Genomic DNA, 16,051 nt, shown 5'->3' with positions numbered 1-16,051 from the left:
CTTTTACAATGTATTCTATCCCTTTTGTGTTTAGTACTAGGCACAACCTTTTATGCATTTGTCATGTTGGTATTTCTAAAGAATATTTCAGATTTTGGGGTGCTTTATGTGGTTTGTTTGCCAACAAAAACTCGATTGCATCGCTTGCCTTATTACACAAGACCAGTCCTTATGGCCGTATGGTGTCCCTCAATTCCCTTCGGGGAACCAATAAACCCAGAAATGGGGCTCAAAATCTCCTTCGGGAGAGCATAGAATTCCTTCGGGAAGCAAACAAACCCAGAAATGGGGCTCAAAATGTGCTTCGGCACACTGAATATTCCCTTCGGGGAACTAGTAATCACAGCAATGTGATCTTAACTGTGCTTCGGCACACTGAAAATTTCCTTCGGGAAACTAATAATCACAGCAATGTGACTGAAAGGCACTATAATGGCAAATATTGTGGAAACCAATTTGTGAACAAAAGTATTTTCGGGATACCTGTGTACATGTTGCTGTATTTGTCGGATAAAACAGGGCAAACAAATCACATTTTTAGCACTGTCTATAATGATCGAAGTAATCTTGTTGACGAATTCACCTCAAAAACTAGTAATAACAGTATAACAAATGCATTTGAGAAAACTATGCCTAGTATTGAAAACAAACATGATAATAAGAAACATGCATCTTGTCCATCTATCAAGATCTCCAAGTGTATAGAAAATCATAGACATTCTCGAATATGTTCAAAGCAACTAAATCACAAATGTAGAGATAGAGAACCATCTAGAATATCCCTAAAAAAAGTTATGAGATTGCTCAGATATAGAAAGTTAAGAAAAAGACACAAAAAGATGATTATTAAGGGCACACCTGTTTCATCTGTTTTTTACAGAATTGCTACAAACTATAACTATTGGAAATTGAAATACATTAACAGACTTAATAGTTTCTATAGCTCCTTTTTAGAGCAACTTGTAAAACATCAGTGAGGTATAATGGATGTAAACAAACTCTTTTATTGTCTGGGGACATTGAATTGAATCCTGGTCCTGTAACTGATAATAATAATATTGAAGATATATGTTTATATAGTAATGGTGACTTTACGTTAAGATACCGAATGCTTCGACATGGTTTAACACCACTAGATGTTGGTGGAGGAGGTGATTGCTTTTTCAAATCAGTATCACATCAGCTATATGGTAATTCAAATAAACATGCAGAAATTAGAGCTTTAGGAGTGAGATATTTAAAGGACAATCCTGAACGATTTATTGAAAGTATCAGATTCATCTTGGTCACAGTATTTACCTAATATGTCTCTACAAGGAACATGGGCCAATCATATTATAATACAGGCTGTTGCTGATGCAATGAGTTTAAAGATTCATATTATAGAATCAGATTCAAATATTAGGGAAGTCACATTAGTTGAGCCAGCAAATACAATAATAAATAATATTAGAACAATATACATAGGACATATTGGTCAAGTGCACTACGTATCAACATGTTCTGTTTCACATCAACAAAGTTCGAACAATATTGACAGGGAAAATACAATTTCGAGTCGTCCAGAAAAAAGAAAGCAAGCAAGTACAAGCAAAAGTTCTAATTCAAATGAAACAAAAAAGCAAGACAGGGCTACCTACATTAGGCAATACATGAAGGAATACAGGCAATCCAAACAAAATAATACTTCACCAGAAAAAAAATCAAAGAGAAATGAATACCAAAGAAATTATAGAGAAATGAATGTATCACCAGAAAAGAAATTAAAGTGTAATGAATACCTAAGAAAATATAGAGAAATTAATTCATCACCAGAAAAGAAATTAAAGTGTAATGAATACCTAAGAAAATATAGAGAAATGAATGCATCACCAGAAAAAAATCAAAGAGAAATGAATACCAAAGAAAAAATAGAGAAATGAATGCATCACCGGAAAAGAAATCAAAGCGTAATGAATACCAAAGAAAATATAGAGCTAACTCATCCATTGAATTTGCAATAAAGCGGTTCCATGAAATAGTAAACCAAGGCCCTCTGTATATTTGTATATGTTGTGATCAACTATGGTATAAACATAGTGTGAGTAGTACTACTAAGCTGAGACAATCAAATCCTGATGTTGTGAAATATCTATCAAATATGATAAGTGTTGGTAACAAAGAATGGGTTTGTAGAACATGCTCTAATTATTTGCAAAAAAATAAAGTCCCACCATGTGCTGTAGCGAATGGTATGGCATTTCCAGATAAACCAGATTTCTTTGATCTCAATGAACTAGAATGTAGATTATTAGCTCCAAGAATTGCATTTCAAAAATTAATGCAGGCACCTAGGGGGAGACAGCTTAAGATACATGGAAATATTGTTAATGTACCTGCTGATGTAACTAATGCAGTTAATATATTACCACGATTGCAAAATCAAACTGCTACAATTAAAGTTAATTTAAAGCGGATGCTGAAATATAAGAGTTCTGCACTGTCACTAAATGTAAGACAATATAAAGTACTTCAAGCAGCAAATTGGCTTATAACACATAGTAGTTTATATAGAGATGAAGGTATAGTACTGAATAATGACTGGATCAATCAATACAACAGAGCTGATAATGATGAAATTAATGAGAAGGTACAGTCAGATGCAATAGATGAAACTGATGACAATGATATTGATTCTGAAGGGCTAGACCAAAATGAATCACATGAAGATGAAGCAGAAACAATTGCTGGTGTTACTGATACTATGTTTACAGCAACTGACTTTTTAGAAGATAATGAAAGGCAAAACATATTAAATATTGCTCCAGGTGAAGGGAATAGACCATTAAGTGTTTTTAGAGACAAATATTGTGAAGAGTTAGCATACCCTGGAATATTTCTTGGACAACCACGAATTGACAATAAACAAAGATTAGTCGATATTAACTATAGTGATATATGTAAATCAGAGTTGAGACGGTCTGACAGACGAGCTGCAGTGTGCATTGAAAATATATTTTACAAAACAAAAAAGTTGCAAATGAAAATTCTCTTAGGAAAATCACATATAGCTCTGAGAAAATGTAAGGGAAACAACAAAAATATTACTGCTGGACAACTTAAACAGCAAGGATCAATAGACAGATTGATTCGTCATGATGATGGATACAAATTTTTAAATGCATTGAGAGGTTCACCTCCATACTTTGAAAAAGCTAAAAAAGATCTGTTTGCAATGATTAGGCAGTTACGTCCTGCTACACTATTTTGTAGTTTCTCATCAGCTGAAACACAATGGATGCACCTACTTAGAATACTTGGTCAGCTTGTAGACAATAAGGAATACACTGATGAACAAATAGACAATTTTAATTGAGATGACAGGTGTCGCTTAATTCAGAGTGACCCTGAGACATGTGCAAGACACTTTGATTATCAAGTTAATCAATTTTTAACAAACTTCTTGTTCAGTTCTGCTCAACCTTTAGGTAAAATATCTGACTGGTTTTACCGTGTAGAATATCAGCAAAGAGGGTCTCCTCATATACATATGCTGATGTGGCTTGAAGATGCACCACAATTTCAAATAGATAGTGATGAAGATGTCACATCATTTATTGATAAGATAATAACTTGCCAAAAGCCAGTAGACAATGCTGATTTACTAGTCTTGGTTAATAGACAGGTACATAGACATTCGCATACATGCCGTAAAAATAGAAGTAGCAAATGTAGATTTAACTATCCACAGCCACCAATGAAGCAAACTATGATAATATATCCTCTAGATGAGGATACACCCGAAAAGGAAATAAAAATATATAGAGATAATTGGAAGGCAATTCAAGTGTATCTAGATGAAAGCAAAGAAGTGAAGATATTACATTTGACCAGTTACTCGTGAACCTTAATATCACTAAACAAAACTATTTACTTGCTGTAAGTTCATCGATTAACACACCTACTGTGTTTCTGAAAAGAAATCCCAATGAATTACGCATAAATAATTACAACCCTGATTGTCTCTCTGCATGGAGAGCTAACATGGATATACAGTTTGTCTTAGATGTCTATGCATGTGCTGTGTACATAGTGAATTATATATCAAAAGGCCAGAAAGGCATGAGTGAACTTTTAAGAGAGGCATGTACTGAAGCTAGGCAAGGTAATAAAACAATAAAACAACAAGTAAGGGATATTGGAAGTAAGTTCCTCAATAATGTTGAGATAAGTGCACAAGAAGCAGTGTACATTGTGTTACAGCTTCCAATGAGAAAATCATCTAGACAGATAATATTTATAAATACATCACCACCTAATGAAAGAGTTGACCTATTAAAACCAATGGATAATATTAATGAAATGGATGATGACTCTGAAGAAATCTATACCAGTGGTTTACTCAAAAGATATTCAAAGCGCCCTCTAAAACTAGAAAATATCACACTTGCAGACTGGGCAGCATGGTATGATTGTGCTGGAAAGCCTTATGTAAAACAAACTAATCAAGTTGATGTTGATGGTCTTCCGTTAGAGAATTTTGTTGATGATAATATAAATGATGATGATGATACAGAAGCTCAGAAAACACCACGTAGCAAAACTAAAAAACGAGCAAAGGCTAGGATAATTAGAAGTGTGTGGTTTAATAAGGAAGCTGAGCCGGAAAAACATTATCGTGAACTTCTAATGCTATTTACTCCATGGCGAAATGAAGAAACTGATATTCTTGGTACATTTTCATCTTATGAAGAACGCTATATGTTACTTGCCAATGTCATCAATGAACAAATGAAACAATATGCAGTTTGCAATGAGGACTTTAATGAAATACAACAAGACATGAATAGATTAGAGGATAGATTTGATGAGATAGCACCTTGTACTCAAAATCTTGAACAACAAGACCGAGCTGAAGGTGATCAAGACTTACATCCTGACTTCACTGGAAACTATAATCTATCAGATGATTTAGGAATACCATCAGTTAATAATACTGAAACACTTATTATGAATGAACTGCCAGATGATGAATATAGATGTATGGTACAGACGTTGAATAAAGAGCAAAAAGAATTTTTCTATCATGTACTACATTTAATAAAAACTTCTGGTGAGGCATTTTACTGCTTTCTAAGTGGTGGTGCAGGTGTGGGTAAATCACATGTCACTAAAGCCTTATACCAAGCTGCTTTGAAATATTATAACACCTGACCTGGCGTTAATTTTGCTGAAACAAAAATACTTATGTTAGCACCCACAGGGAAAGCAGCATATAATATAAAGGGCAATACCATTCATAGTGCTTTAGCAGTACCAGCCTGTCAGTCATTAAAGAACTATAAGAAACTTGATTCAAGTAGGCTTAATACATTAAGATGTCAAATAGGTGGACTTAAGTTTATATTTGTAGATGAAATATCTATGGTTGGTAATACTATGTTTAATGTCCAATTCAATAATAGACTTAAAGACATCAAAGGCAGCTCGCTACCATTTGGCGGTGTTAGTATTGTTGCTATAGGAGATTTGTTTCAATTACAACCTGTAATGGATGGTTATATATTTAAAGATATGGATAATGATGAATATGGTGTTCTTGCACCTAATGTATGGCAAGAACTTTTCAAAATGTTTGAACTTAAAGAAATCATGCGACAGAGGGAAAGCAAAGACTTTGCTGAATTATTGAATAGATTAAGAGAGGGAAATCATACTAAAGAGGATATAATCAAATTAAAGGAAAGAATTCTTAACCACACTAGTGCTCAGTATCCCAAAGATGCACCTCATTTATTTATTCAAAATGCTAAAGTCAATGACTTCAACTATAAAGCTCATAATGCTCTTCAGGGTCCAAAATACTCTATTAAAGCACATGACACTGTCATTGGAACAGATTCGGAAGAACTTAGAGACAAAATATTAAAGCAAATACCTAAAGATCCTAGAAAAACAAAACAACTGCATTCTGTTTTGCATTTGGCAATTGGTGAAAGAACAGAGATATCACTAAACACTAGAAATGATGATGGTATGACCAATGGTGCTGGTAGTGTCATAAAATTTATGCAAATACATAAAACAGACAAACCATCAGGTATTATATGGGTACAGTTTGATCATGCTGATGTTGGTCAAAAAACCAGGCATGATAATAGACAGCTATATGTCAATGATATTGAACCAACATGGACACCAATCAAACCTATTAGCACTCAATTTGCTGTAGGTAGAACAAGATCTGTACACGTGATGAGAAAACAATTTCCACTTAGACCTGCTGCTGCTAAAACAATACATAGATCACAGGGTGATACTGAAAGTAGAATTGTAGTAAATTTTGAAACCAAAAGAGCCATTCCTCATATACATTATGTAGGATTAAGTAGAGTAACAACTATAGATGGTCTATATATAACTGACTTATGTGAAAGCAAAATAGCTGTTAATACTGACGTCCAAACTGAAATGCATCGATTGAGAACTGAAGGAAAACTGTCACTTTCTGTTAGTCCCATATATGAAGCACCTCAAGCTAGTATTAAAATCTGTTTTCTCAATGCAAGATCATTGCACAAGCATATAGATGACATACGTCATGACTTAAATTACTCAAGCACTGATGTAAATATTTTTTCAGAAACAAGATTTTTTTAGCATGAAAATGATGATTCATATCTATTAGATGATAAAAACTATACATTGTTCAGAAATGATGGTACACCAAGACAAAATGTAAGGCCATATGGAGGTACAGCAGTGTATAGCCGTCTTGACTATTACCCAGGATATCCATTTTGTAGTAATATACATGGTGTAGAAATAACTATTTTGAGGTTTATGATCATACCTCATATTACAATAGTGGGAGTATACAGCTCACCAACAGTATCAATAACAGAATTATGTAATGCTATGAAAGAGACACTAGACTCTCTACCAAAACAAATTAACATTTTTATTTGTGATTTCAATGTGAACTGGTTCAGTGAATCACGCCGTGCATCACTTTATAACTTTTTTATAACACAAAATTGTTATAGACAGCTAGTTTCATGTAGTACAACAGACAGTAAAACCTGTATTGACCACATCTACACTAATTTACCTGAAGTGCAAACAAGCTTTCAGATTTTGGAGACATATTTTTCTGATCATAAAGCCATTTGTGTATTGATAAACAGCTTCATTAACTAAAGGCAAAATTTGATAATGGAGTCTATAAATACAGTTAAACAGTAAAACAATTTACATTACACACTAGTTTATTTAACATTAGCACATACTGATTATGTTCTTATAAGACTACCGGTATTCTGAATAATTAGGTACTTATTATAAATATTATGTATTAGAAACACAGTTAAATACACTCAATAGTGCAATTGTTTAGATACACTTTATTTCATTACAGAATACCAACATGAGCACTCCTACAACAAACCCGTAAGTACTTGTATCTTAATTTCATTTCTATTTTTCGTTTCCATCTTATCTTAGGTAATATCTTTGTACTCTTTGCTAATATTATTACATAACATCTCCTTTTAATTGCAGACAACAACAACTCAACAAAGCTGACAAAGCTGACGACTCACCAGGTAAGATATATATTTCTTTGTTTTGTAAAGCATAATAAACAATGTGTTTGCAATGACTAAAATAAGTTCTATTCTTTCAGATGTTCAACTAGAGGGTTTTGTTCATAGCCTAAGTCCTGTTAAGCATGCGAAAAAAAAAAAACAGAAAACCATACTTTGACTGTCTTGTCCAAACTGGAGAAGCTGAAAAGGTCCGTGCCGTGTGCTATGACCCACAGCTAAGAAAAAATCTCCTTGAACCATACCAAAATAAATCACCAATAAAAATCACAGCCACCAAAAGAATGGCTAGCACCAGTACCTCTGAAGAGTTCAGAATGACGAAAAAATCAAAGATAACATCAGCAGCGCCAGAATTCTCATATAACTCCCAAGTTGTCTCATCTATTGTGACGGTGCAAGAAGCGTTATCAGCGCCAGAATACAAGGCAGTTGACATTGTTGCTAAGGTGGTAACAAAGAATCACGAAAATCAATTGATCATTAAACAAGGTCAACAGCTAAAGAAATCAGACTGTATCATTGGTGATGAGCACAATAAAACTCACTCTCTGGGAAGACCTCATTGACAGAGTAGAATGTGGAAAAACGTACACATTTAAGAATGTTAGAATCAGAGTATTTGATGACGTTAAATATCTATCTACAAATACTTCAACATCAATTGAACCAGCTGATCGACAAATCCATGACATAAACTTAACATCTGAGCAATTTGCTGAAAATATTATCGAGGGACGGTTTATCGGTGCCAATGTGAAAGCAGCAAACTCTTGTGTTGTATGCAACACCACGCTAAATCAAGATGATAGTGAAGATGACATGATAACATGTCCCCTGCCAACTTGCCAAACAACTATGCTCTTTTCAGAATGCCAAACAAAACTGGTTTGCAACTTAACTGTCAAGAAAACTGATGGCAAAATGCAGATGTACACATGCTTTAATGATGGCCTGCAAAGTTTTCTCATCTCCATCAACAAAGGCGACACTAGAATAGATGACTTATCACCTAAAGAACTGAACAAGCTTTTCTTAACTGCTGGAACTAAGCAACTTATTGTGGATAATTCAACCTCTGTCATTCATCAGGTTCTCTTTTAGACCTCAAAACACGTCGAAGGTATAAACACTACAGAAAAACATTTATTTGCATATTTTGAGTTTTTGTTGAACTACAGGCATAAGTCTGATATTCTCTGCTTTTCTTGTATAATACAGAGAAATTCATTCAAAAAAGTTAAATTTAGAGTTCGTTTAGTTGTAAAACTGGAACCAGCATTATTGTTCTTGTTCATATTGTATCTAGATGACTGTGTACAATGGTCTTGCTGATATTCAACTCATATTGATCATATTGTATAAGCCAAAATCTAGTTATTGGTCAACCAAGACCATCCATGATATAATCAACAAACATTTCACAATTATATTACAAAATAGAGTGAAAGTACAGACAAATATTATTTTAAAGGGATTTTATTGAATATATTTTTATATAAGATGTTACTGTTCATATTATAACTATATCAATATTTTTGAAAAGCCACAAAAATTGTATTCACGTTATATATTTATATTGAAGTGGAAATAAAATGTTTATATTTTGCAAAATTGAACATTTTTATGGTGTTTAGCCACACAACCTAATTTTTCACATCTTTCTGTTTCTTATGCTTACACTGTAAATTCTAACTTCTTCAGAAACAATTCACTATGCTAAGACCTACACTAAAGTCTCTACTCTTTACGTTTCTTATGCATTATACCTTGAGTCACATGCAGTCTTTGACTGCCTATTTTTGGAATCGACATATGGCTCTCATGGGGTTGATGTCACAAATTTGCCAGTAAGTCTTTCATTTGTGATTTATCCTTTATTTTGACATGTGCTTGTAGATTGCGTGACAACAGCATATGGGAAAACACGATTATTTGTTTAAACTATAATAAAGTAACCATTTAATCTTCTTCTTATCACAAATGGAATTTTATGTGTGCTACTACTGTTTTCATATATTAGCTGACTTTTTTTTTCACTTTCAGGAAGATCACAGATTGAACGTCATCATAAGGGAATATCTGGACAAATACAGAGATATTCTTCTCGACGCCTCTGACGATGGCACAACCAACAATTTTCTTCTCCTGGTAAGTTATGACTTCAGTTTCCAATTATATTTCTTCAAAGGGCTCACTGATCTTCTTGGAACTAGTGATTTTTGGATAGAACCTAACCCTAACCCTAATTCTTATAAGGTTGCGAATTATCTTTCTAAAGTAATCCAGCGAAATAGTCATCTTTGATAAGTTATCTCAACCAATTGTCTCACCCCAACAAGACATTTTGTACATCATCACTCATCCCAGGAAAGGTTATACTCTCATTACAATCCTAGGAAGGGTTAGTTTTGGTGGTGAATTAATATTTTGAACATCTAACAATCCTACATAGGGTGACTATGAAAGCATTTAAAACAACTACTATCCCTTTGTGGGGTCATTTTATAGCCCCCTAATTTGGGGGGAGGGGGGGAGGGGGGGTTACATGGAAAAAAACATTGCATTTGAATTGATATTGAATTGATGAGTGATTCTTTACTTCTTTTTGTTTTTAGACAGATAAAGGAAAACCCTTTAGTGGTCCCGCATTCTCAACCCACATGAAGTCTGTCTTTTACCACCTAACAGGAGTGAGTGTCAACTTGCACCTTCTGAGAAGCTCCTTCGTGACTTATTGTTATGGGGACAGGTGAGAATTCCATGCTAAGTAGATGAAATTGCAGACTATTATCACTCACTCCCCCACAAGACTCTGGACGGCACCATGCTGTGTTTATCAGCCATTTTCTTCACGAATAAAACGATTCTGTAATGATAACTTAGAACTATTAGTAATTACACACCGCAAGCAAAATTCACAACCAGGACTTTCTTTCTTTTGTTTTATCAGCCAGTGCACCGACGCAATGAAAGACAGTTTGGCGTCGGCCTTGAGACACACAAGGAAGCAAGCTCAACTCACCTATGACCGTACAAATTCCAGCGAAAAGAAGAGTTTGGCTGTCAGCCTTGCTTCAGAATTAGCAGAAAATACAATCGAGTCACTATCAGCTCAGCCGTCCGACAGAAATGCAGGGCTTGATAAAGGTAGCTGGGTTGCTCTCACAGTAGAAGGCAGCACTCTGGCAAATCCGAACATTCTGCTAGCTAGAATTCAGAACCTCATGCCCGGTAGAAAGGCTTCGCTACTGTGGTTCAAGGCCACTGCGGAAAAAGGCCTGTACGCTTTTCACTACGATGAAGCCAGCTGGATAGAAAGCTTAGATGCCTTAGTTCCCGTCCAAGTGAAAGAGATTAAAAACTCTCCCGGCCTCTACAAATTGACCACATCATTGAAAAAAATACACAGGGCGGTCTTAGGGAACAACTGATAACATACTGTGAAGGACTGTGGATAGTGATTTGATGAGGATGCATTCTGTTTGGTTACCTGGAAGAAAAAGTGATAATCCTTACCTTATTATTATTATTATTATTATTATTATTATTATTATTATTATTATTATTATTATTATTACATGTACAAATAATCTCTCAGATGAATAAACATGTTTGTCAAGAAGCTCGAATATCAGAGTATTGATAGGCCATTCTTTGAATCTAGAGACTATCCATTACAAAGGTGGAGCAAAAATACAGTGATTGTATCATCTGAAAAAAACAATAGGGCCCCACCCAAACCTCCTTAAATTGGTTGCCATGGCAACATACTCGAAAATAATCTGCGGACCTATGTCAATGTTGTAGCTGCCAAGTCTGGTGATGATAGCTATTTCTGTTTGGGAGATATTAGCAAAAACGGATTTACCCGTGTATAAGCCAGACTTATACCTACCCCCCGACCAGTCTCGATCTAACCTTCTCCCTTCACGCTAGGGTCTCTGATTATTGCTTCATTGAAGTGATGACGTCACCACCACAGGCAACCCCCCCCCCCCCCCACAGTGAGAACAGTAAGACCGTAAGGCATCTCGGGAGACACTTCACAGGCCACGCTAAAAACGACGCGTTGACAAGGTGAAATCAAAGTCGGCTTCACGTGTGCACTACCGCAAGATCGTCTCGATCTAACCTTCACGCTAGGATCTTTGATTATTGCTTCATTGAAGTGATGACGTCACCACCACAGGCAACCCCCCCACACAGTGAGAACAATAAGACCGTAAGGCATCTCGGGAGACACTTCACAGGACACGCTAAAAACGACGCGTTGTCAAGGTGAAATCAAAGTCGGATTCACGTGTGCACTACCGCAAAATCGTCTCGATCTAACCTTCACGCTAGGATCTCTGATTATTGCTTCATTGAAGCGCGTTCGTCTAGTGTTTTAAACCATACATCGCGGTCAACAGCACCAAACCCTTACCTTATTCAGTGTGATTGCCCAATGACGAGAAATCAACATCATATCTGACCATATCTATCATATTCATGGGAATATGCATTATCTATTGTCAAGGACGCGCGCGTCATGGTCAAGTCACACTTGTTCGCGAGCCGTCTTAGTGCACACGATGGCGCAGGCCGCGGGCTTGGTCCAGTATGACAGTATTACAGATGACAGTGGAGAAATGGAGAATCACGTGCCCGCCGATAAAAGCACCGCTACTGACCCGCAGGCCTCAACAGACGACACAGCAAAAAAAAGTGCATTCGCGAAAATATGCCATACCGATCGCTGAACTCACAACGGAGATGGCTAAGCTTTTAAGAGATGTTAAGGTTTTTTTCACCAAAGACATTAATTTGGAAAGAAAAGGGTCGCCCATTTCTCCCTCGACCTGGACGAAGGCAAATGAGAGAATTCTATGTAAGTTTTATTTTGTCTCGTGAGTTTCATGCGTAAGCGTTCTTTTAGAGTCAGATTTAGCACCTTGCTGCTAGCTGTTACCATGACAACAACTTGTGACGACTTATATTCCCTCCCCCCCTAGGTTATCTTGGGTTCTGTAGAGACACGCTTCATTACAAAGACATCAGCCCAGATCTATTTTTAAGAACACGGTTACTCGAAAGGTATCTGGATTATTTAAAGGTAAGTCCGTCGAAAATATGCTTAATCAATAATTTGCGCGTCGCGTCGAAGTGGTGTCAGCGCGTCGCGAAGAAACTCGGTACTAGTACCCAGGCCTCCCTCCCCATTCTTTCTTTTAAAAATGGCGGCGGCATGTTTTGAATTTTTGGAATCGACACGACGCGAGCGAACGTAAAACTGAGCTAAACATTTCTCGTTGCAGACGGACAGGAAGCTTGCATCGTCTACCCTAGGTGAGCATGTTCAATTCATCTGCTTTTTAACAACTGCGGTCGGTCTAGAATGCTAAATTCACATTTCGCAAAACTTAGTAGTAATAAGGTGTATGCTTAAGTAAGTATCGCCGGATAGAGTAATCTGATATTTGATCGCGCTATTGTGTAACTGGACAATTACGGATTTCGAAGAGAGTTGTATGCAAGACGACTGATACCGAATATATCTGTTTTTACCCTTGTGTCGTGGTGTGTGATTCGGTGGAAAGTCCCGGGTTTAACATTTGGAAAGAGCGCTCATGTCAGGGTTAACATGGTTGCTACTGATGTTTATATTGTAACGGTTGTTATTTAATGTCGGGGATTTAAACTCGCTTAATAGATGTTGGACTGTGTTAATGATATGTTACAACATACGCCATTATTATATCATTCTTTACTTCAGCCAATCACGCTGCCTCCTTGATCTGATAAATTGATCACTATCTGATCTCTGGACAAATGATGTCATTGCCAAGCAAAATGCTGTCTTTCACATATTATGGAAGATTGTTGTGCATGGTGGCATCGATGGGTATTCCAGAATGCCTGTTTACCTGCGAGCATCAGACACTGCCATTGTTTTACAATGCTTTGTAAAATCTGTGGAAGAATATGGGTTGCCATCTCGTGTACGACGTGATCTTGGTGGTGAAAAGACGACGTGACGTGGCAGTATTAGTATGAGAACAGTAGGAAATAAATCGCCTTTCCAGTTGTGGATTGAGGGATTGTCTCGAACAATGCTTTCGGAGCCCAGGAGTCAAGAACAGGTAAATTTGTACAAAAATTTCTTGATGTGATTGCAGTTTCTTCTAGCTTGTGAAAGCAGCTTCTTTATTTGAGGGTCCGATAAAAAAATCTACACTCTGAAGAGAAAATATCTGCATTTTGGGCTGAAAAATTCCTTAGTTATGACATCATTTGTCCAGAGATCAGATAGCGATCAATTTATCAGATACTAATGTTGTAAATGTATGTATTTTTAAAGCATCCTGTTTGTGCTATAATCATAAATAGATGTATTTGCATAATTACTATCCAGTCAACCAGCTTATCTGATAACTGGGGAAATGACATCATCAATAAATATTTTTTTAGCTGGAAATCCAGATGTTTTCTCTATGAGGGTGGATTTCAGTCAGGTATCAAATAAAGGAAGTAGGTGTGTATATAAACCATATGTGCTAGATCTTGAGATTCCTTGTAAATTCAAAAAGGCTCAGGAAATCAATTGTGTGCAATACAATACTGCAGTTCAGATTTAGAAGTACTTGCGTTTGACATCAGATTATAGGCTAAGTATGCACAGTTGCATTTTTAGTCCTGTTATGTGTCCCGACACATTGTATTTAAAAAAATGGTGACTCTGGGCATGTCTGGGAAGGGGTTATTAAAATTGTTCTAAATGCTCACTATAAGTTTCATATCAATCTATCAATAATTTTTTTTTTTGGAACAGGAAGACTTCACCTATTATGGTGTTGATTGGGATGGACCTGTGGGAAGTGCTAATGAACATCAAGTTGTAGTTCCTGAAACAAGATGTCCTCTTGATCCTGAAATGATTCAACAACTGCAACGACTTGTAGGCACCTCAGTTGAGGACAACAATTATAGTATAGATACTTTTCAAGAAACAGTCCGTTTGGTGGAAGGACTTTTGTCCTCATAGCTAGAACAGGAAGTAATAAATAATAATACATGCATGCCTCCAAAACCCTGATATGGTCAAGAAATGGCGCTTCTGGGATCACAAATCCATTTTTAGGCGACCACGGCTATCCTGTGGGTTGCCTTATGCTAGGGTGCTAAAAAGTTTTGTCGAGTTCCACTGCCAAAGTAAGAAGTGGACCAATCACGGCTAACAGTATTTTATGGGATCCCTTACCAGCCAATCAGTTTTCACTTCTCTCAAATGATTTGACATTTAGCTGTCACCGTGTGCCTGAAAAATTGTAAACAACTTTGCGAATCATCAGAAGTTTTGCTACTAAATGAGACTTCATTTACTTGTTATCGTCTTTTTTTCGAAAAGATGTGTATTGTGGTATTTACTAGGATTTGGCTGTAGAAACACTGAAGTTAGAGAGGAGAGCAACTCAGCCGGCCAAGCATGTGCAGGTAAGAAAAAAAACATGATTGAGTTTGGTAGTCAAAATGGACCGGACCTTATGTACATGCTGATACTAGATTGTACTTTGTGGGGTGTTGATGTATATGTAGGCATATGAACAAGCACTTTGCTATATTATCATAAGGGATGAAATCCCAATCAAATGCATATGAGTACCTACTCATTGATGAGATTTAACCCCTGTACACACTCCAATCAAATCTCATAATAGACTCTCATCTGTGAGCATGTTCAAATTCAATATTATTTTTTATGAGAGTTTTGGCCATTTGATCATGCAAATGAGAGTTGATGAGAGTATTTAGGACAACCTAGCTTTCATAAAAAGTGCAGATGTAATTTATAAGATTCATAATAAGAACTCAATAAATTCACAAATATTGATGAATCAGTACAATAATGTACTAATTTTAACTTTTTCAACTATGCATTCAAATTGTAGTACAGCCACATGGGGAAGAGATGGGTTTGATGAGTTGTACAAGCACAGAAACAAGCCAGGACATGTCTATAGAAGCAGGTATTTACAGGAATTATATTTTTTTCAGTAAGGGTACCATACTTTCAAGAAGCTAGCACAAATCATTATCAGGATAATAATTTCAAATCATTTCCTGCACAAATATGACACCATACAAGCATTTTTTTTTTCAGAAACAATAGATACAACCATTGACTCCAGGCTATGTTTGAACAGAATTTACAAGAGACAGACCCAAAGAGATTCCTCCCCCCTGTTTTGAGTTTTCCATAGCACACCGAGGGTCCCCTCAATTCACATGGACAAAACCAGGATAGTGACTTGCATTTCTATGTTAAAAAGACTCTCACATTCAGAGCATGCCCAGGGGACACCAACCACAATTGCTTCCTTAAAAAGTATTTTTTTTTTGGGGGGGGGGGGGGGGGGGTTATTGCTTGTTTGACTTTAACTATAACTTACATGATTTTTTCATTCTTTTTATTTCAGAAAACCATA

The 16,051-nt window shown here is 36.2% G+C and overlaps 2 protein-coding genes across 2 annotated transcripts; both read left to right on the top strand.

Moving 5' to 3' along the window:
* The first annotated feature begins 5,226 nt into the window (after positions 1-5,226).
* LOC116611797 (ATP-dependent DNA helicase PIF1-like) lies at positions 5,227-9,197 on the top strand. The gene is made up of 2 exons (XM_048723041.1): positions 5,227-7,583; positions 7,664-9,197. The coding sequence occupies exon 1, from the start codon at positions 5,227-5,229 to the stop codon at positions 6,637-6,639; it is 1,413 nt and encodes a 470-aa protein (XP_048578998.1). The 3' UTR covers positions 6,640-7,583; positions 7,664-9,197.
* A 2,723-nt stretch (positions 9,198-11,920) lies between these two features.
* LOC116611798 lies at positions 11,921-15,063 on the top strand. Its single transcript, XM_048723070.1, has 5 exons — positions 11,921-12,456; positions 12,581-12,681; positions 12,884-12,914; positions 14,037-14,100; positions 14,398-15,063. Exons 1-5 carry the CDS (start codon positions 12,189-12,191, stop codon positions 14,465-14,467), a joined length of 534 nt encoding a protein of 177 aa, XP_048579027.1. The 5' UTR covers positions 11,921-12,188; the 3' UTR covers positions 14,468-15,063.
* The last annotated feature ends 988 nt before the right edge of the window (positions 15,064-16,051 follow it).

This window comes from Nematostella vectensis, chromosome 2 (genome assembly GCF_932526225.1).
Source record: "Nematostella vectensis chromosome 2, jaNemVect1.1, whole genome shotgun sequence".
NCBI classification, from domain to species: Eukaryota; Metazoa; Cnidaria; class Anthozoa; order Actiniaria; family Edwardsiidae; genus Nematostella; species Nematostella vectensis.
This window is presented reverse-complemented; position numbering and strand designations above follow the sequence as displayed.